Source organism: Drosophila erecta, unplaced genomic scaffold, assembly GCF_003286155.1.
Source record: "Drosophila erecta strain 14021-0224.00,06,07 unplaced genomic scaffold, DereRS2 tig00000126-arrow-pilon, whole genome shotgun sequence".
NCBI lineage: Eukaryota > Metazoa > Arthropoda > Insecta > Diptera > Drosophilidae > Drosophila > Drosophila erecta.
In genome coordinates this window covers 10759116-10779720 of record NW_020825209.1, presented here as the reverse complement: position 1 = coordinate 10779720, position 20605 = coordinate 10759116, and the positions used below count along the sequence as shown (strand labels likewise).

Sequence of the window (20605 nt, the reverse complement as noted above, 5' to 3'; positions counted from 1 at the left end):
GTGTAAATGCCAAAGTTGAACTTTATCACATGCAATAGACAAACTAGAAAGGGCAGTGAAAACAGCAGAGCGAAAGATAGAGCGAAAAAGGGAGCTGAATGACAACAGTTGGCGTCTTTTGTTTGTGCATGTCGTGACATGTTTGCTTTCACTCTGACCGAGCGGAATGCGCCGTTAAGCTTATCTTGTTATCTGCACTCACAGGGTTTTTAAAAATGCAATAAAAAGAAAGGTAAACAACTAACGGTTATTGGCACAACGTAACTTAAAGTAGTATTATTATCATTTCATGCATACTTTTGGGCGCGATTCGAAAAATCTTGATGCGAAAGAGAAGAGCACCAAATGTCGAAATTGCTCTCTCCGCTCATTTCGATTTCGAAAAGCTTCGTTTAATTTTCGACGTCCCGTTCAGTTCATTTCGGTTTGGTTCATCTTGCTTCAGTTCGGAATCAAACGCGAGCCGAGTCGCAAGTTTGCCGCCGCGCAGCGCACGCTGTTTTTTTTCAGTGTGTACGTTTTGATTGCAAAAAGAAATAAGCAAACGCAAGGCAAGCAGCAACAACGCTGAAAACATTTTTCATCTGCGGCCTGGAAAAGCGCCCCGAAGAAAATGAATAGATAAATTGTATTAATCGCCCCATCGAGTCCACAAATATCCACTGTATATTTATATTTTGTTGTGCGTTGTTCGTTGTTTTTTTCTTGTTTCTTCTTTGCGCTTTGGGCCTTACTCTTTTGTTGTTAATTGTCCAGCTGCCCGCCTGCGAATAATAATAATGTGAGTTGGCCCGCTGAAAGTTGGGTTGGTGCGTTGCCCACTGCTGCTATTTTTTCTACTTCATTTGTAACAAAATGAAATATGTAGTTTACAACAAAATGCTCAAAATTTGTTAAGGATACTTCGGGTGTTTGTGTATATGTGTGTGTGTGTGTGGGTGGGTGGCAGCTGCGTAAATGCGTAAGCTGCGTCGAGTTTGTGTATGTGTGTGTGTGTCAAATCAAGGTCCCGTTAGCTCTTGCTCTCTTCTACAAACAACAACAAGTCTGTGATAAGAATTTTCCATGCGTAATTTTCACGCAAAGCCTTGTTTGTTGTGTTTCGGACTTTTGCACTTTTATAAATCAGATAAAGTTTATTAAAGCATCGCCTTTTGAAAAGTCTATTATAGATTCTATATACATTTATATAAAAATGCAATTGTTTATTGAATATCACTGGTCCTATACCAGTATCAGCATTAAATATAATATAATATACAGATTATGAATTTCTCATGATTAATATTGTTAGGAATTTTACTTCCTAATAAGCTCATAAGAAAGGAACTTGTCGTAAAATGAATGTGGCACTTTTTGAGATATGAACCCTAGAAATACGTTTGTTGTGTTCTTATTTTTGATGCTTGTTGTATTTATAAATTATTAATAAGCACAAAGCGTGCCACAGGTGTGTACGAAGGAGTGAGCGAGGCGGGGAGAGTGGGCGAGAGTAACCTTTTTTAGCTCCTTTCCATCTAATTTAGCGCACTAAACTTGAGACTCGGATTTAATAGGCTTTCTTTCAACCTTTGCTTTCATTGCATCGCATGCCCTCTACTTCTGTCTCTGTTCCACAAACGCGTTCATTTATTTCCGCTTGAGTGCGTCTTTTGTGTTGCCTCTTTTCGTTTTATTACCGTTTTTTGCACTTTTTTCTACACCTTTATTTTTTATGTATTGTATTTCTTGGCCAATTACCATGGCAATTTATTTATCAGCTTGGCGTTTTTGATGTTGCAACAATTGCGCAAATTTATTTCCTCTATTTTTGCCATTTTACATTTGTGCTCTATTTGAGTTTCTGTCTGGCAGACTTAATAAAAAAAGTGGCTTTGTGCATAAAAACGTGGAATTTGACCTATCTTAATCTTACGATGTTACACGAAAAAAAAAGTATACCAATCAATCTCAGAAATTGCTTAAACTTCAAAGCTTACAAGTAGAATTATATCATAGCATTTCGTATCAAGAATAGAACATGGATATTATGGCCACTTTCATTAAATTTTAATAATAATGAATACCAAATATTTTAGATTTTAATAATAATGAATAAAAAACATCTATTTTTTTTCTCCGTGTGCATACCCTTGCATTACCCTTTGGTCACATCATAAACAACATTTTTTAAATGACAAAATACATCATAAGCAACCACATTGAAGGCTACGTGCACTTTGGCCGGCTCTTTTATAGCCAGCACATGTGTGCGTTTGTAATTTGTTTATTGATGCACAGTGGGTCGATAATCCATCTCTGGTTGCTCGATCATTTTCAAAAATGTTGGATTCCAGTCTAGATTTTTCAAATGCGCCAAACTGCCCTCCCTCCCCAATAAAAAGATTTAAATGGAATCATAAATAATGTCCATTTTTATAGGCCCCCATCAAGGAAGCTCCATTGTAATAAATCTTATCGCTGCAAAGTTTTTTCTCATCGTGAATATTAACATTCCTTATCTCTTTTAACTGCAGGTATTTTCTTATATGAACTTTCTTGTGTTCTTTAGAAATGGCGACAAAGTATGAATATCAAAGTGGGAAAAGTAATTGCAGTTGTAATCAGAATTTAGCAATTTGGCGTTCTTTATATAGTGCTAACTGCATATTTTTATTTTTGCCTGCTCAACAGAAATTTTTATTAATTTCGATAACCTCTGACCCAGGGTAGCAAAGAAAATCTGTCGTCGCTTTTTCTGTGCCACGAAATGTAATTATGCTAAGGAGGCAAAAGATAAAAGGGGTGTAGAAAGCTGAGCCAAAAGGGGGCGTGGCGGGGTGAGGAGGCAAAAGAAAGCGGTAGCCATATTGTTGGGGCTTACGATTTGTTACGGCCTGCCATGTAACTGGCATGACATAAACATGTGCATGTCTGTGTTTGTGTTCGTGTGCCTTCCTCCCCCGCTGCCCGCTGGGCCCAATAATTATTGATTGACTGTCCTTCTTTATTGTGCCTCTTATTATAGCATCGCCTCCCACTGTCCCCGCAATGTCTATCCGGATCTTATCGCAATCATACTATATGCTATTCTATATATACCACAGTCTAAACAAATTTTGCTATAATATTGTAACTACATATATCAAGAGCTGCTTTGTAGTAATAACTTGTAGCGTCAATAGGTTTTATATATTAGACATTTTACAGTTCGATTTGCAGTTGGTTTTCTTGATCCCATCGTAAAAATGTAAACCTGAACTTTTGCGCAACATCAATTTACAAAATCCCCATCCCCATTTTCCGACCATCGCAGCAACACAAAGAGCTCCAATCAAAAAGTAGTCTAGCACTTAATGAGTAGCTGTACAAATTTGTGGTCGAGATAAATGCGAGATAAGATCTAAACAGATTAGGAGTCTAATGAAGGTCATTAGCAATGAAAGTTCACAGCTTGGAAGCACAGTGTGCTGTGCAAAATGCCAAGTAATATTGTGACTTTGTTAACTTACTTAGATTGCACTCAGATTTCTAAGAGTGAGAAATATAAATAAAGTAATAATTTCGAAGAAATGGCTTAATATGGTTATGACAAACATAAACAAACTCTTCATTTAATAAAAATGTTCAGTGCAGTTCCATTTAAGCAATGCGTACCGTAGTTACTTGATACGAAACTAATTAATATTTCTGCACGGGAATTCATCACCCTTATTATCAGTCAAAACGATAATTCCTCTATCGCTGATTGTACTCAAACAGCACTCGACCCAAACACGTGTTAGTCCGCCCACCTTACCACCCCCTATATTAGCCATCCTCCCAGTCTGAGCCACATTCCAATAGGTCAAAATGCGATGCAAATGCGTCAGCCGACATCCTACGTAGCTATACATATACATACATACGTATATCCACACCTCCTGCCCCTCAAGACCGACCACCTGAGTTGGTATTGCTGTTGTCAGCAGTCAACAATAAATCCAATTAGCAAAAAGATAGGAAAAGTAGAAATGGTTCAAGGTAAGAACAGCAACCAAATTATCCACGATAAACTGAATTGTTGGCTTCGTTTCCGTCAGAGCTGGCCAGTTTCAAATCCAAGCGAGCTTTATAAGTAACAAATGCATTATTTTTGCATTTCGTTGAAATAGAAAGGAGTGAAATGGGCAAGGGAACATGCTAAATTGATAGTGAAGAAGGTTGAACAAGTAGTTCTTTGGTTTTCTTTGCGAAATGCGATACCGTACTTGACCTTATCGGAGACTCACTTCTTGCTGTTGGCATTTAATTGACACTGGCCCTCGTTCCGCTTAAAAAAAAAAAACAAAAACAGAACCCCTGAGAGCCCTCAAGTCACATCCGATTATCCAAAGTGCCTGTCAAAGACTTCCCCCGCTCGTTTTCATGTCCCCATTTCGCTGTCACTCGAAATCAATAAATAAAATGGTAATTTGCAGTTTAGAACTCACTATATCGCTCTTGTGGTCTATTTTAAAAACTTGGCTTTCCTTTTCCGCTTGTTTAAAGCCAATGATTCTGAATAGTACACTATAATTTGCAGAATGTGAAATGTGTATATCCTGTTTTAATTGCATTTGCAAAACATTTTGTGTGCTATTTAAATCTTTTCAGCTCGTTTATAGCTAATAACTTTGGGGATTATTACTTGATTTTTCATTTGGCAAACAGCAAAAATTGCGCATATTTTTAGATAATCGCACAACAAAATATACAAAATACAAATTCCAACGAACACGTTCCCAACCTTGAAGTAACTTTTCAACTCCGCCTAGGGCTGTGCAAATTTTAGTTTTCTGGGCGCCCATTCACTTTAATGTCAGTTAGGCACCAGGCAGAAGCCATAGCAACTAGCACATCTACGCACACATTTGGAACTGTACACCTACGGCCCCGGAAAATTATCCATAGACCCGCTGACTAACCCCGCCTCGTTTTCCCGATTCCCCCATTTCGACCAGGTCATAGACGACGTGCCACCACCCACCCCCAAATCCCCCGCCACAAGAACGTCGGACGACAGCCGCGTCGCGTCGCGTCGCCTTCACATCATCCAGCCATGACCAGCGGCGGCAATCGATGATTGCCATTCCCTCAGCCAACGAGAGCCACTAGAGGCAGCCGGAAAGGAGGACGCCGGAAGAGTCAGTAACGTCGGAAGAGCCCGCCAATCGCAAAGCATCAATAACCAGCCGGAAGGGGAATCCCCCATTGCAACGCCAAGGACTCCACTTACGCGGTATCACCATGCTGATCAAGGAGTACCGCATTCCGTTGCCCCTCACCGTCGAGGAGTACCGGATCGCCCAGCTCTACATGATTGCGGTGAGGATTCCTATTTCTTTTGACTAAAATACAGAAGGAAAATGAAATTTGTTGGGCAAAGACAAAGTTACATAGAAGTTCGCCTAGTAGCGTTTCAGTAATACCTTAATTTTTTCGATTATCAACCTCTAATAGGTTATGCAGCCTAATTCTTTGACTTAAAAATAGTTTTCAAAGGCTGTTTACGCTTGATTGGTTTCGAACAAGCTAACTAGTTGTTGTATAGCTCCAAACAAAAATATATACAAATTTAACGGTTGCAATTTCCGGTGTAAAAGCTAAACAATATTGATCGTCACAAAATTTACAATGTGTCTGCAATTGTTTATTCGTCTTAGAACATTGAACTTATTTACAATGGCGAAAAGTTATGAAACGTGTTGTTCACCGGAAATTCTCGGAGTGCTGCTCGATGGAACTGCAGTTTATTTTTATTTGAGCCATAATAATCTTGCAAAACTGATTTCCGATTCACAGAAAAAGAGTCGCGAGGAGAGTCATGGCGAGGGCAGTGGCGTTGAGATAATCATCAATGAGCCGTATAAGGATGGACCCGGCGGAAATGGTCAATACACAAAGAAGATCTATCACGTGGGCAATCATCTGCCTGGTTGGATCAAAAGTGAGTTGATTACTGCGAGCTAGTCACGTGTTGAGTAACTATTTGATTGTGTTTGCCAAGGTCTCTTGCCGAAAAGCGCTTTAACCGTGGAGGAGGAGGCATGGAATGCCTATCCGTATACCAGGACTCGCTACACCTGTCCGTTTGTGGAGAAGTTCTCGCTGGACATTGAGACATACTATTATCCGGACAATGGCTATCAGGACAATGTCTTTCAGCTGTCCGGAAGCGATCTGCGTAATCGCATCGTGGGTCGGTCTGAGTTTTACGAATAATGAATAATATTAGCCACTTGCTTAAGTATCTTTTCTAATACCACCATCTTGCACCTTGCAGACGTGATTGACATTGTGAAGGACCAGCTGTGGGGCGGCGACTATGTAAAGGAGGAGGATCCCAAGCACTTTGTGTCGGACAAGACGGGCCGTGGACCCTTGGGCGAGGACTGGCTGGAGGAGTATTGGCGGGAAGTGAAGGGCAAAAAGCAGCCAACACCGCGCAACATGTCCCTGATGACCGCCTACAAGATCTGCCGCGTGGAGTTCCGCTACTGGGGCATGCAGACCAAGCTGGAGAAGTTCATCCACGACGTGGCGCTGCGCAAGATGATGCTGCGTGCCCATCGTCAGGCGTGGGCATGGCAGGACGAATGGTTCGGCTTGACCATCGAGGATATCCGCGAACTGGAGCGACAGACGCAGCTGGCCCTGGCCAAAAAGATGGGCGGCGGCGAGGAGTGCAGCGACGGTCAGTCTGCATTGGGCACTTACACTTGCTAAATTGTAAAATTATTAGTTTGCATAAAGATCAAGCATGAAATGCTTAACAGAACGAATTCATCAGGGAACCAAAGAGTCATTAAAAATTATTCTTATTTAGAATTTCAAGGATAGTTAGCTCAGAAAGAACCAAATTAGAGAACCAAATTTAATTAGAATAAAACTGGGCATATTAATTCGGACATCTACTAGAAAATGAACCAATGTATCAATGTATTTATTACTTTTATTAATACATTCCAGACAGCATCTCGGAGCCGTACGTCAGCACGGCGGCCACCGCCGCCTCCACAACGGGCAGCGAGCGAAAGAAGTCCGCTCCGGCTGTACCGCCGATTGTCACCCAGCAGCCGCCGAGCGCCGAGGCCAGTTCGGATGAGGAGGGCGAGGAGGAGGATGACGACGAGGACGAGAACGATGCCATTGGCACGGGCGTGGATCTGTCCGCCAACCAAGGCGGATCCGCGCAGCGCTCGCGCTCCCAAAGTATTCAGATGGCCCAGAAGGGCAAGTTTGGGTCAAAGGGCGCCCTTCACTCGCCGGTGGGATCTGCCCACAGCTTTGATCTCCAGGTGAGCACGACCAGATGGTCCATTCTATTTGTCCTGTGTCTTTTGCTCGTTTTTGATGTGGATTTTGTGTGTTAACTGGGCAAATACTTTAACATGACTGAAAAGTCGGGGATTTTTGTCATTAAAAAGCTTACTTTTAAAGATAACACTAGATTTTTTTATAGAACAAGAATAACCATCATAATTGCTTACTGAAACAAAATTGCTGCGTCTTTCTGATTGGCAAAACTCGTTTTACTCGATGTTCAATGCGTTTCAAGTTTAAAGTGCAATTTTTTGCTGCACTAAAAGTTACATTTTAATTCAGTTTTCAATAATTACCTTCGAAAACACCTTTATTCTGTCACTGTGTTCTGTTTTCTGTGTGTTGTGTGTCGCTGTGTCCTTTAAGTGTGCTGCGTCTTACCAAATAATCTTTAATTTACCTTCCATCCAACACGATCCAACGACAACAACTACAACACAATCTACACAAATCAATAAAACAAAATAAATTGAATATATAACAACAAAAATAACAATTAAATTACACCCACCAAAACCGAAAACAATCCAAAATCAGTCCAAAAAGCCGCATGCAAAGACAGCGCAACGCAGACATGTAAGTTCCTCTCGCCCTCTCTGTCGCTCCCTTTATGCCCTTCTCTTTCTTTTTCATACCTAATAATCGCCCAGCTAATAGCGCGTCATTATAAATAGTATAAAACCTCCAATGCCCCCTATAAAAGCCCCTTCCTCCCCCTCCCCGTTCCTTTAGTAATTTGCTTAGTCGCAGTTTTTGATTAGCCAAGTTCTATTTGCTTAGCTTAGCCCCTCAATGCCGTTTTTTTGTAGAAGAGATTTGAAGAGATATTTGTACATACGAGTATATAGCATATACATGCCTATAAATAAACAATCTGAACAGCCATAGTGTTTATATACAAGTACTAATTCAATTTATGCACACCTCAGGTGGCAAACTGGCGTATGGAGCGATTGGAAGTGGACTCCAAATCCAATTCGGATGAGGAATTCTTTGATTGCCTAGGTAAGCATTAGCCAACTTTGATTTACATAAAGAATTCGCGTATTCTTTATGACAACGCTTGCCACTGTTTGCCCTCAAAGCCGCGAATTCTTTTCGATGGGTATACAACTAATTTTAATTTCAATTTTAGACACCAATGAGACGAACTCGCTGGCCAAGTGGAGCTCGCTGGAGCTGCTGGGCGAGGGCGACGACAGTCCGCCGCCACATGGCGGACCCTCTAGTTCAGCATCCGTGGGTGGGCGGGGCAACTCGCGGCAAGAGGACAGCATATTCAATCAGGACTTCTTGATGCGCGTGGCCTCGGAGCGCGGTAACAAGCGCCAGTTACGCTCCTCGGCCAGCGTGGATCGCAGCCACGATTCGTCACCGCCGGGATCACCGAGCACGCCGTCTTGCCCCACAACCATTCTGATCCTGGTGGTCCATGCGGGCAGCGTTCTGGATGCGGCTAGCGAGCTGACCGCCAAGAAATCCGATGTGACCACTTTCCGTGGCTCCTTCGAGGCGGTGATGCGGCAGCACTATCCCAGCCTTCTCACTCATGTGACCATCAAAATGGTGCCGTGCCCCTCAATTTGCACCGACGCCTTGGGCATTCTCTCCAGCCTGAGTCCGTACTCCTTTGATGCATCGCCCTCGGCGGCGGATATACCGAATATAGCCGATGTCCCTATTGGAGCCATACCGCTGTTATCCGTTGCATCGCCAGAATTCCACGAGACGGTCAACAAGACGGTTGCCGCTGCCAATATTGTCTACCATGAGTTTTTGAAATCGGAGGAGGGACACGGATTCTCCGGCCAGATTGTCATGCTGGGCGATTCGATGGGCTCGCTGCTGGCGTACGAGGCTCTCTGCCGATCAAATGGTAGCCAACCGGGCACGGCTTCGGGCGCCTCGAATTCCGGTGGAGATGCAGCCACAAATATGAATACCCACAATCCGTTGAGCGCTCGAAATTCGAGGTTGGACGACGATGAGCGTTTCATCGAAGCCGATCTGGATGCCAAGCGTTTGCTGGTGGCGCCATCGCCACGTAGACGCCGTTCCAGCTCCTCCAGCGATTCGCGGGCCACCAAATTGGACTTCGAGGTCTGTGATTTCTTCATGTTCGGATCGCCGCTGTCCGTGGTACTTGCTGCAAGGAAACTTCACGATGCCAAAGCCGCCCTGCCGCGGCCCAACTGCCACCAGGTCTACAATCTGTTCCATCCAACCGATCCTATCGCCTCGCGCCTGGAGCCGCTACTCAGCGCCCGGTTTTCTATATTGGCGCCCGTCAATGTGCCACGGTACGCCAAGTACCCGCTGGGAAATGGTCAGCCATTGCATTTATGTGAGTATATATCCATAGCATCCATAGTATTGGATCCTTACGCCATTCTTTTTCAGTGGAGGTCATTCAGTCGCATCCGCAGCACTTCAACGATGGCAACAACCTATTGGCTGGTCGCCGTTTGTCGGACGCATCGATGCAGAGCACGATATCGGGTCTGATTGAGAATGTCTCGCTTAGTACGATCCATGCCCGTAAGAAGCTCGTCGTTACCCGCTAGAAGCAGCTATATTTAACCAAACTTGTATTTCCTACTAACTGATTCAACACTTCTATCTGCAGTGCAAAACAAATGGTGGGGCACAAAGCGCTTGGATTTCGCTTTATATTGCCCGGAGGGATTGAGCAACTTCCCGGCTCACGCCTTGCCGCACCTCTTCCACGCCAGCTACTGGGAGAGTCCGGATGTGATTGCCTTCATCCTTCGGCAGATTGGCAAATTCGAGGGCATACCCTTTGTGGGCTCCAACGATGACAAGGACAATGCCTCCTTCCATCCGGGACAGCCGAGGGAGAAGTGGATCAAGAAACGCACCTCGGTGAAGCTGAAAAATGTGGCCGCCAATCATCGGGCCAACGATGTGATCGTGCAGGAGGGCAGGGAGCAGCGATTGAATGCGAGATTTATGTACGGACCCCTAGACATGATCACCCTGCACGGTGAGAAGGTGGATGTGCACATTATGAAGGATCCGCCGGCGGGCGAGTGGACATTCCTCAGCACCGAGGTGACGGACAAGAACGGTCGCATCTCGTACAGCATTCCGGATCAGGTATCCCTTGGCTATGGCATATACCCGGTAAAGATGGTGGTGCGTGGCGATCACACCTCGGTCGATTGCTATATGGCGGTGGTTCCGCCGTTGACCGAATGCGTGGTCTTCAGCATTGATGGCTCCTTCACCGCTTCCATGTCGGTGACGGGCAGGGATCCCAAGGTACGTGCCGGAGCTGTTGATGTCTGCCGCCACTGGCAGGAGCTGGGCTACCTGCTCATCTACATCACCGGACGACCGGATATGCAGCAGCAACGCGTGGTGTCCTGGCTGAGCCAGCACAACTTCCCGCATGGCCTGATCTCGTTCGCCGACGGCCTGTCCACCGATCCATTGGGCCACAAGACGGCCTATCTCAACAATCTTGTGCAGAACCATGGAATCTCAATTACCGCCGCCTACGGCAGCAGCAAGGACATTAGTGTCTACACGAATGTTGGCATGCGAACCGATCAAATATTCATCGTGGGCAAGGTAATCAGTTGCAATCAGCTTTCGTGTTCAGAATTTATGGCAAATAAACGTTTGCTTCACAGGTTGGCAAGAAGCTGCAGTCCAATGCCACCGTGCTTAGCGATGGCTATGCCGCCCACTTGGCCGGTTTGCAGGCTGTGGGTGGTTCGCGTCCGGCGAAGGGCAATGCACGCATGGTCATTCCCCGTGGATGCTTCAATCTTCCCGGCCAGACCGCGAATCCGCGCCGCAGAAGGTAAGACGCTGATGCCACTGGCTGGTCGCTGCTTGAGACGATCCACTGTACAGAGCGCACCCACTGTAACGCCCGATCCTCGCTGTATATACGTATCTGTGTTTGTGTTTAGTGTAAATAGGCCAAGGCATTCGTATGTGTTAATGTTATATGTTTTGTGCACAGTGTACTGCCTTTAGCTGATTCGAAATTGGGTTGCAAATATTAAAGTCACGAATTGAGGTTTCTTTGTTTAATACGTTATAGGTAGCGGTGTGTAGCTTTTAATAACTTGTATTTTTTACCAAAGGAAGAATCAGGGTTAGTTTAGAGTTGAATTTATCATGAAACTTGTTACTATAAATATTTAAACATCGTAAGTAATCATATTCGGACGCAATTTTGAAATAGAATATGTTTGAATTATCTGTGTACGCAAAGTAATAGAGTGAAATTGATTCAGCTGAAGGCATTACACCTGTATTCCATTGGAAACTGCTTTGTTGGTGTTTAGACATTTTCTGTGACCTTTCTGTTGTTCACTGTTTTTTTTTTTTTTGTGTTCTGGGTTGCATGGGCGTTTATTTTGCTTATTTTGTCAGCCAGCCTTGTTTCTTGCTTTGCCATCGAGACGATGCAGTGATAACCCATCCAGCATTCCCATACCCACTAAACGTTGTTGTGTGCGCCTTCTTCGGAACGAGTAATCTCTTGCCAATTCGCAAACCTCCAGTTCCAACCTACCTAATCATGTCCTTTTCCCTTGCCGTGACAATCAGCAGCAATGCTTTCGAGCTGCAGTTGGCCAACATCAGTCCCTGCAGCAGCAACATCAACAGTCCCAGCAGCAGCAACCACATCCTACTGGCCCAACTGATTGAGAATGCCATTGAAAAGGACACGCCAGCTGCCTAGGAAACTTGCATAGATGAAAATACATATTTTTGTGTATGTTTTTAAGTTAATCACCAGCGTAAAAGTACTAGAAGCAATCTGTGTGTCTCACCAATCTTCTCAAAACTAGTCCTTCACGAATCGTATTGTACTTTATTTTACATTTTTAAGTTTCTTGTAGAACAAATGCCGTATTATTTATGCTATAAGCTATATACCATTATGATTATTATTATTATTATTGCATTCATGTACTATGTTAATTTGTATTTGTATGATATTATTTTGATTGCGAACAAAAGCCAAAATGCAACAAAACATAAAAAAATACGTGCGCCAGTATTTAGTAGCAAATAAAAAAAGGCGTACAGTTAAATGGGCCTGTTGGATATATATATCTTACATAGTATATATATATGATTTATAATGTTTCGATTACGATTTTTATCTTTTCTTTGTTTGTTCCTTGATTTACGGATAACCAATACAAACAAATAATAATAATAATACAACAAAAACGCTTAATGCTTCACGGCCTTCAAAACCCACCACGCTGTTCAAAACTCACCACGCCGACAAATATACCTCACGCCAAATACACCATCAGGCTGCATGAACAAGCAACGAATGAAAATTGAGTTACAATTTAAGCAAACAAATTGTTTAGAGCAATAAAAAAACAACACTTAAAGCATCTTGTAAACAGATAGAAGCGTAAAAAACCAAAACAATACAGACAATTGATGTTAGAATTAGTGCTCTAGAATATCCCATACTCCCCACACAATTTATCAGTTCCTTTGTTAAGTATTTTGAAGCATACCTAGCTGAGCATTTTATTGATTGATTGATTGGTGTTGTGAAAAAAGAATCAAAATTGATAAACCCCCACTAGAGGTGGGGGAAATTTGATAAATATCGATCCTAGAAACGTTTCCACATCCAAACCACACTTAGTGCCAAAATTCAACTCTTTCTCAACGTTAACTCTGTCTTTCTTTTTCCAAACAAAATAAAATATCCCAAATTTGCCTGAAAAACACACCAACACACACACCTCACACGCACACACTGCCATCGACCCTGTCTGCCATCGATAAACACAGCAACGAGACGGGACTCTCATCACCCATACGCAGTGGTTACCTGAAGCGCAAGACCTACCTGAGCCACCACTAGAGCAGCAGAGATGCAGATGCAGCTATATAGATCGATCCATCAGATAGAAGTGAAACCAATGTACTCAGAAAACCCCAATAGAAATCCCCTCGAAATAGCGAAAAACATGTATAGAGCCAATGGACAACAAGACCGATGCCTCCATATGCCACATCTGTGTATATACCATATAAATATATATATTTATATACTATGCGCGATATAATGAAAGTTAATGGTGTAATATATACATATATATATCGAATACCAAATTTGCAAATGAGTAAAAAACAATTGTACAACATTTAACGAAAGTCAAATGTGTCACGCGGTGAGTATGCGTATAAAGCACAAATTCTAATACGTTTAAGTTGCATATCTATATTCGAAAATCGACTAGTCATAGGGGTGATATGTTACTGAACTCTAAAGTAGTTTGAAATTAAGATCAGCGGTGCTAGAAATGTCTGGTGACTTGAAATTACCAAAATGGGTGTCTAAAAGTATGCAACTCTTTATTTTATCCAATGCATTGCAATGTGTGCAGCGGACTTTTAAACACCTTTCTGAAGAATTCTGAGTTGCCAGGGAATTTGATGGTACCAGTGCTTATCGACGATATATCCCCATTTCTCAATATGAATTGGTTTATTAATGTGTTTGTATCATATTTACCCTTAGGTACCTGGAAAGAAAGACTGTTTCCTCCTGTTGTTTGATGGTTTTTCAAACCACTTAAAAAGCATTAAAAAACATTGAAAACTACACGAAACAAAAGCCGATCGCAAAGCTATATACTAAATACAAGAAAAATTATATATACAAGGATGTATTCAGAATATAGAACCGTTTAACATATGCAAGCGAACCAAGTTCAACAAACCAAGTGAGGTACATATGTACAACAACTGAAGGACAAACTACTAAAACCGAAACCGAAGATCTCCCAATGATTAAAGATACAACTAAGAGAAGCGAGGGGCGCGGATAGAGTTGCAAAATCAAAAGGCAAGTTAGATGCATTTCTCGAGAAACAACCACTCACTACAAAAGTATAAATTAACGGCTTCCGTGAACCAAACAAAAACGTAAAACTATATCTATAGATATATGTATGTGTATGTGCGTGTAAAATTGACAGAAATAAACAAGAAATCGGTTCTTAAGAAGAAACTTAAATGTTAAAACTTCATGAAATTGAATACAATCTCTTTAACTGGCCCGAAAAATTTCAAATCTCCATAATTGTGATAGTCTTTCGCTACCAAAAAGTTATTTAAAAAGAAAAGAAAAAACAGCAAAATATATATTTATCACTACTAAAATTGTTATTCGAAAAGAAAAGACATTTCGGAAAGAAAAAAACAGAAACTATTGGATATTGTGTAAACGTAAAACCCGATTTTGTGATACCAAACTACCAAAACCAAAACCAAAACTAAAACCGAAACCAAAGTTGAGTTCGAGTTCGAATTGAGATGCGTTCAAGCCGAAAACTTTAAAACCTATACAAACAACTCATGGCGACCTGAAGATTAACGGGCATGGAATCTGACCCATATAGTAATATATATACATCTATATATATATACACCACTATGTATGCAAACCCCCAATTATGGGCTGTCCACGCAAGTTAACTAAAAACTCTCACGCATCTTGTAAGCTAAAGAAAACTCTGATGTAAGCCACATAACCAGAATTGAAGGTACAAATGGGACCTTACGAATAAGATGATATAAGATATATATGTGTATGTAATCTGTAATCTGTTCGATCCGTTTAGGTTTACCTAAGCCAAAGTTAGTTGAGTTAGGCGGTTAAGATACTTCCTAAACTGAAAAGTAAATGCAAATTAAAGAGTTTAAATCGATAGTTGTAACGAGAAGAGTGTAATTGTATGTATACTGTATATTTATATAGCGCAACTACATTAAGGTCTTTTGAAGCTTGCTAACTGAAAAAGTGTTCCGATTAAAGTATTGTCCGGCTATACGTTCCTCTATACGTTTCCTCCACTTCAGTCGATTTTTAGCAATATTTTATTTTGTTTTTTCATTTGTAGCAAGAATTAAACTGAAAACTGATGGAAGATCTTATAGATTTTAAGACGAATCTCAACCTATGAAAAGTATATCCTATATAGATGAGTAATTCAAGGTTCAAGAACGAGGTAAACAGAAGTTTAGAAGCAAGTCGTCCTATTAAATAACACACCAGATACTCATAGAGTCAAAGGGTAAATGTATGTCTATTTAGCTGGTACATTAAGGCCATTTTTGCTATACATTTACTATAAGTCCGGGCCGACTTCCTTTCCAACTAGATCTATTTGTAAATGAATAATTCGTTCAACTTCTCAGAATAGAATACTTGAGCTTATCCTATGTGTTTAATGCTGTCCATATCACTTTATTTTTGCGAGAGATAATCGTTATTTGTGTTGAAAATTGGAATAATCCTTTAGTTTTACATAAACTCCCCACCTAAGCAGAATTAAGCTGAAGTATTAGAAGTGGACAACTCAAATGGCTTCAGATTTCACACAATGACATTTTAGTGCTTGCTCTGTGTGTTTCTAATATTTCATACCGATTGGTTTACTTACTCTTGATTTAGCGCTGCAATTTCTAAAACTCTACATCGTACACCTCCCTCTTTTCCTCAGTCGAAATAAGAACTCCCAAAGCCAATAGAGCGTTGATATTTTGAGAACCCACCATTTAGATGATAAGCTAAAGCCCCCACACAAGTTGACGATGACTAATGCAGAAAATATAATCAAAGAACAAAACACTGAAAACAATGGAAATGTTTAACCGAACGAGAAGCTAAGGTTTACGTACATAGGTAAATATATGACCGCATGGCTATGTATTTAATTATTAAGCGCAAAAGTCCAGGAATAACAAATACGAATTCAGTAAACAATTGTAAGGAGAGCGAAGCGAATAGCGAAAAATATATGAAATTATTTATTGACAAAAAAAATCTACAAACCGAAGAACAAAAAATGAGGAGCAAGCCAAATGCAATCTATTTACAAAATCCTAAAAAAATAAAGCAAAGCAAGAATTACAACACAACAAAAATTAAGCTGAGCTGATTCCACGGAAATGAATATATTATATATTATACATACATACAGATATAATGTAAACCTACCCAAAATGAAGAGATTTTTAAGCCAATAGTTGAAATTGGACTATGACAAATAACAAGAGTAAACCAATTGAAATATGACAGTAACAAATATTTTTCGATGTAAGCTGTTTGTTAGAAAAATATCGAGTTTCAGTGAATAGTGTCAATCAATTCACAGAAAATCGATAAGAAAGCGGTTCATGGCAAGATAACAAAAGTGAAATAAAAAACAAATGTTCTATTTGATGTTGCAAATGAGAAAAATAAATAAAACATGTTATGTGAAAAGATATGTGTACAAATTGAGCCCAGGGAATGGACATTTGGTACGGAAAATTGTGGGCAGCTTCAACAAGATAACTTCTATATACATGAGCTAACGAAAATATGTTTAGTGACTCTCTCTGATTAGTTAACAAGTTGAGTTTTATAATAAATAAATAATGACTTTAATCAACAAAATCGCCCCACATGACGAATGCGAATGCAAGCTGTACTCTTTGTTTGATTAATCAAGTGAGTTGCTAATCACATTATAACTCGCAAAACGAACAGCTACCCAGTTTAATGTTGTCCGAGTGCTGAAAAACAGAACGAATGCCAGCCAATCCATTTAAATGTGTACATAGTATACTTACTATTATCGTGGAAAAATAGAAAAGGCAAATAGTAAACCCATTTACTTCTGTTTGATTTGCGTTTAATTATACTATATTCACTTTGATAACCTTTTCATCACAACTTTCTTTTTAGTTACGAAGGTCCCACTGTGTAGAGGTCGGTGAGGCAAAGTTCAGTTCCACAGTCATATACAATACTTTATTATCAATCAGGTTTAGTTGTTTACATTAACTACAAACGTCAGTTGCGAATTGGAATGGAAATAAAAAGGGGGATGATAGAAAATAGAGGGATTTCATATCAGCGCAATGCCGGAGTACATATAACATCTACAGCTTGGGCAGACCCGCCGAAATGGAGCTCTCGATGCCGCAGTGATCCTGGCCACGCAGAATGCGGAAGAATCCATTATCGCCCCAGTCAGTGTTCCACGAGTTGCCAATGAGCCAATAGGGGATCTTCTCCTCGCCCCAAACGCCCCAGCCCAAAATGCGAATGGCATGACCGCCAAGCTCCTTGCCATGCTGGTGCTGATAGACGCCGTCCTTGTACAGAATGAGATCCTCATAAACGGTGAAGGCGCCCTCAACCGGTCCATTGGTCATGATCTCCTCCTGAATGTCGCGCACATTGCGCTTCACCGAGTACGACTTGGAGCCGAAGTGCTTGTCCTTGGCGTAATCCACTGTGTAACCGCTCTCGCACACGTGCGAGCACTTGGGCGTTCCACCGCCATGGCCACATGGAGGTCGGGTTCCATTCACGTGGTGCTCACAGGGAGCAATCTCGTAAGGACGGCAGCCCTGCAAAAAAGTGCATATTAGAAACGTTTTTATTTCATGGCTTCCCTTAATCTAGGAATTTGGTTTAAAATATGTGTTGGTCACTGAAAATCATCATATCGTTGAGAATGAATGCAAATCTGGAGTGCATTCGCAATATATAGCCTCTGTGTTTGTATGTATATGATGTCTGTGTATGATAAATGTACTAAGCTGCTTTCTAGCGATATCTTTTGTATATAATTATTTTTAATGGCGTCGTAATTTTGGTCGATAACTTCACGTAAACAAAGAACAAAAAAATGTTGCTTTCAAACCATTTCTGCGTAGAAATATACTACGAATAAATACAGGAAACTTATGCACATAAAGGATTGTTTTCTTTTCTTTCTTACCTTTCAGTGGTACATATTCATAATAATAATCATTCATGGTACATTTTTTTACATATTCGAAACACATCTGCAAGCCAAACCAGCTGCCGAACCCACTTAAACCTACATTTATGATTTACAAAATCCCTTTGAGGAGGGACGAAAAAGCAGGAGCAGATCACCAACCTGATTAGATCCGTAGGGTCCGCCGCTGACGATTCCCTTGCGCGTCCAATAGCTCCAGGCGGCGCCGGGGAATCCGCCGTTGCAGCCAAATCCGCAGGTGTGGCAGCAGGACACCAGATCATCGGCCGAAAAGTGGAAGTTCACCTTGCCGCCGGAATGGATGCACACCTGCCCATTGCGAAATCGGTAAAAATCGTTCAGAATAAATACAAAAAAAAAAGCGATATATGTATATATATCAACTGGCCAAACAAAGAGAATAAGGGGCCATAAAATCGATAAGATAAGCTACATACGCGATCGGACATGGCTTCCACAGCTCCAAAGGCCCAGCAGGAGCCGCATTCTCCCTGGTCGCGAATTTCGCCAATGGTTGGGCAGTTTGGCCACTGCTTTCGGGAATCAAACTCCTCGGGTATCTGGTCCACGGTATTCATGTATAGATCGCCAAGAACTTCGCGCTTATCGGCCAGTGCGAACTTGTGTGCATCCGGATGGACGCCCATCAGGCGGCGGATGTATCCTTCCGTTACGGATGAATCGAAATTGCGACCCACCTGGCGGATAAAATACGGCAAAATGTAATTTTCTTGTCACGTCAGCAGGTGGGAGGAAAAACAAAGTAATTAACAAAGGAATTACCGTCCAGGTTTTGGCCTTACTGCGCACCAACTCGATGAACTCATCCGAGAGGAACGACGGCTCACCGGAGGTGAGTGCCGCCACGGAGGCCGCGATGGCCACCAGGAGCAGTAGCTTCATTGTTGATGTCCAACGAATTTCCAACGCGCTGACACAGCAAAATTCAAACAAATCACAGAAGCAAAATGGTGGAAAATGACGAATCGTATTAAACGGGCTCTCTGCTCCGTTGTTATTTTCGTACTGGCCGTGTTTGTTCTTTACAAAAAAAAAAGAAAATGGTTCGCGCCCGCTGATTACGCGACCAGTGTGTGCACACCAATGCAACGGGCTATCGAATGTAGAGATGGGCGCGTGATAGGTAACTTGGTCGTTACGCGAAGTTAGATTAATAAACGTATTACATTTAATTATGTATATGTATTTATTTCAAAGAGCACTTTTATTTGCATGCTGGAAAGCTTGGAACTTATCTTATTTATTTTTATTCGTAGTCGAGGTGCTGAATAACAGAACTATCGATAGGCCACGCAGATAACAGAGCTCTGTTAACAGAGCCAAGGTGTGGCTACACTGGCAAGCTATATTTTGATAAGGAGCTCGCAAAGATGCGGATTTTCTACGGATTTCTGGCGTTCCTGATGGCCAGCCAACCCGGCGTTCGAGCGATCCAGGCACGCAGCGACAAGGAGCAGCCGCAGACGGTGGTGTCCGGCACAGCGGTGCAATCGGTGGTGCCTGTGCAGGCGCAACTGGGCTCCGGTATGGGACCCTCCTCATCATCGTCCGCGTCTTCCTCCTCCGGCGCAGCTGGAAGTTCGGCCTTCTATCCACTGGGACCGAATGTGATGTGCTCGTTTCTGCCGCGCGACTTTCTCGACTGCAAGGATCCCGTCGATCATCGGGAGAACGCCACCGCACAGCAGGAAAAGAAGTACGGCTGCCTGAAGTTCGGTGGATCCACGTACGAGGAGGTGGAGCATGCCATGGTTTGGTGCACCGTGTTTGCCGACATCGAGTGCTACGGGAATCGCACTTTCCTGCGCGCCGGAGTGCCCTGTGTCCGCTACACGGATCACTACTTTGTGACCACCCTGATCTACAGCATGCTGCTGGGTTTCCTCGGGATGGATCGCTTCTGTCTCGGCCAAACGGGCACTGCTGTGGGCAAACTCCTCACCATGGGCGGCGTGGGTGTCTGGTGGATCATTGACGTAATCCTGCTGATTACCAACAATTTGTTGCCGGAGGACGGCAGTAATTGGAATCCCTATGTCTAGCCGTTTGTGATATGCCTCTAGCTATAAGTAGTTTAATCTTGTTTAGTGATTAAGTCGTAGTGTTAGAAAATTAATTTAGTTTTTTTTTTCATTAAAAATACCATTAACTAGTGAAAATCAAGCTATAAGGGTTCTACGATACAAAATCATTGAACAAATAATTTCATACATATCTATTAATTGTAAAGTATAGACAAATAAATATTTAGATATAGTAAGTGTATTTTCATTTGGTAAATATGCTTCGAAAATGCCTGAGGCTTTCAAATTACTACTAATGTTTGAACCTAATATTGTTCTTATTTATGCCAAAACCATACCTTCGATCCGACCATACCTTTATCCAAACGTCCCTAAGCCTCGCACATTCATAAAAAAATATGGGTTTATTAA

General features: G+C 41.9%; 3 protein-coding genes across 17 annotated transcripts; 2 read left to right on the top strand and 1 right to left on the bottom strand.

The window, feature by feature from the left end:
* Window positions 1-419: 419 nt before the first annotated feature.
* On the top strand, window positions 420-14471 carry LOC6550868 (protein retinal degeneration B). 15 transcript variants are annotated; one of them, XR_001448404.2, is made up of 14 exons: window positions 646-781; window positions 4962-5325; window positions 5803-5947; window positions 6008-6199; window positions 6284-6694; window positions 6970-7298; window positions 7861-7899; window positions 8253-8328; window positions 8459-9667; window positions 9724-9861; window positions 9950-10917; window positions 10980-11152; window positions 13132-13514; window positions 13865-13936. XR_001448404.2 is itself a non-coding variant. In XM_015155183.2 (13 exons), exons 2-13 carry the CDS (start codon window positions 5248-5250, stop codon window positions 12044-12046), a joined length of 3891 nt encoding a protein of 1296 aa, XP_015010669.1. In that variant the 5' UTR covers window positions 420-628; window positions 4962-5247; the 3' UTR covers window positions 12047-12269. The 15 variants fall into 15 exon arrangements, 14 of the variants coding, with proteins under 14 accessions (XP_015010669.1, XP_026838329.1, XP_026838324.1 ...); XM_015155183.2 differs by lacking the exons at window positions 646-781; window positions 13132-13514; window positions 13865-13936 and adding exons at window positions 420-628; window positions 11914-12269; XM_026982528.1 differs by lacking the exons at window positions 646-781; window positions 13865-13936 and adding an exon at window positions 423-513 and having other exon boundaries at window positions 12633-13204.
* A 2648-nt stretch (window positions 14472-17119) lies between these two features.
* On the bottom strand, window positions 17120-19268 carry LOC6550867 (cathepsin B). Its single transcript, XM_001978191.3, has 4 exons — window positions 18933-19268; window positions 18587-18847; window positions 18291-18458; window positions 17120-17751 (listed from the first exon to the last, which is right to left on the bottom strand). The coding sequence occupies exons 1-4, from the start codon at window positions 19050-19052 to the stop codon at window positions 17278-17280; spliced, it is 1023 nt and encodes a 340-aa protein (XP_001978227.1). The 5' UTR covers window positions 19053-19268; the 3' UTR covers window positions 17120-17277.
* Window positions 19269-19465: 197 nt separating this feature from the next.
* Window positions 19466-20426, top strand: LOC6550866 (TM2 domain-containing protein CG11103). The gene has a single exon (XM_001978190.3). The coding sequence runs from the start codon at window positions 19541-19543 to the stop codon at window positions 20210-20212; it is 672 nt and encodes a 223-aa protein (XP_001978226.1). The 5' UTR covers window positions 19466-19540; the 3' UTR covers window positions 20213-20426.
* The last annotated feature ends 179 nt before the right edge of the window (window positions 20427-20605 follow it).

What these genes read in the sequence shown, in the direction of transcription:
- LOC6550867 (XM_001978191.3), bottom strand. Translation starts at nt 19,052, where the DNA reads ATGAAGCTACTGCTCCTGGTGGCCATCGCGGCCTCCGTGGCGGCACTC. An exon ending in GTAAGGCCAAAACCTGGACG is followed by an intron (nt 18,848 to 18,932) that starts GTAATTCCTTTG and finishes TTTATCCGCCAG; the next exon opens with GTGGGTCGCAATTTCGATTC. An exon ending in GACCCTACGGATCTAATCAG is followed by an intron (nt 17,752 to 18,290) that starts GTTGGTGATCTG and finishes ACTTTTTTGCAG; the next exon opens with GGCTGCCGTCCTTACGAGAT.
- LOC6550868 (XM_026982523.1), top strand. Translation starts at nt 5,248, where the DNA reads ATGCTGATCAAGGAGTACCGCATTCCGTTGCCCCTCACCGTCGAGGAG. An exon ending in TCTGCCTGGTTGGATCAAAA is followed by an intron (nt 5,948 to 6,007) that starts GTGAGTTGATTA and finishes GTGTTTGCCAAG; the next exon opens with GTCTCTTGCCGAAAAGCGCT. An exon ending in GCGAATCCGCGCCGCAGAAG is followed by an intron (nt 11,153 to 11,910) that starts GTAAGACGCTGA and finishes CGTGACAATCAG; the next exon opens with CAGCAATGCTTTCGAGCTGC.
- LOC6550866 (XM_001978190.3), top strand. Translation starts at nt 19,541, where the DNA reads ATGCGGATTTTCTACGGATTTCTGGCGTTCCTGATGGCCAGCCAACCC.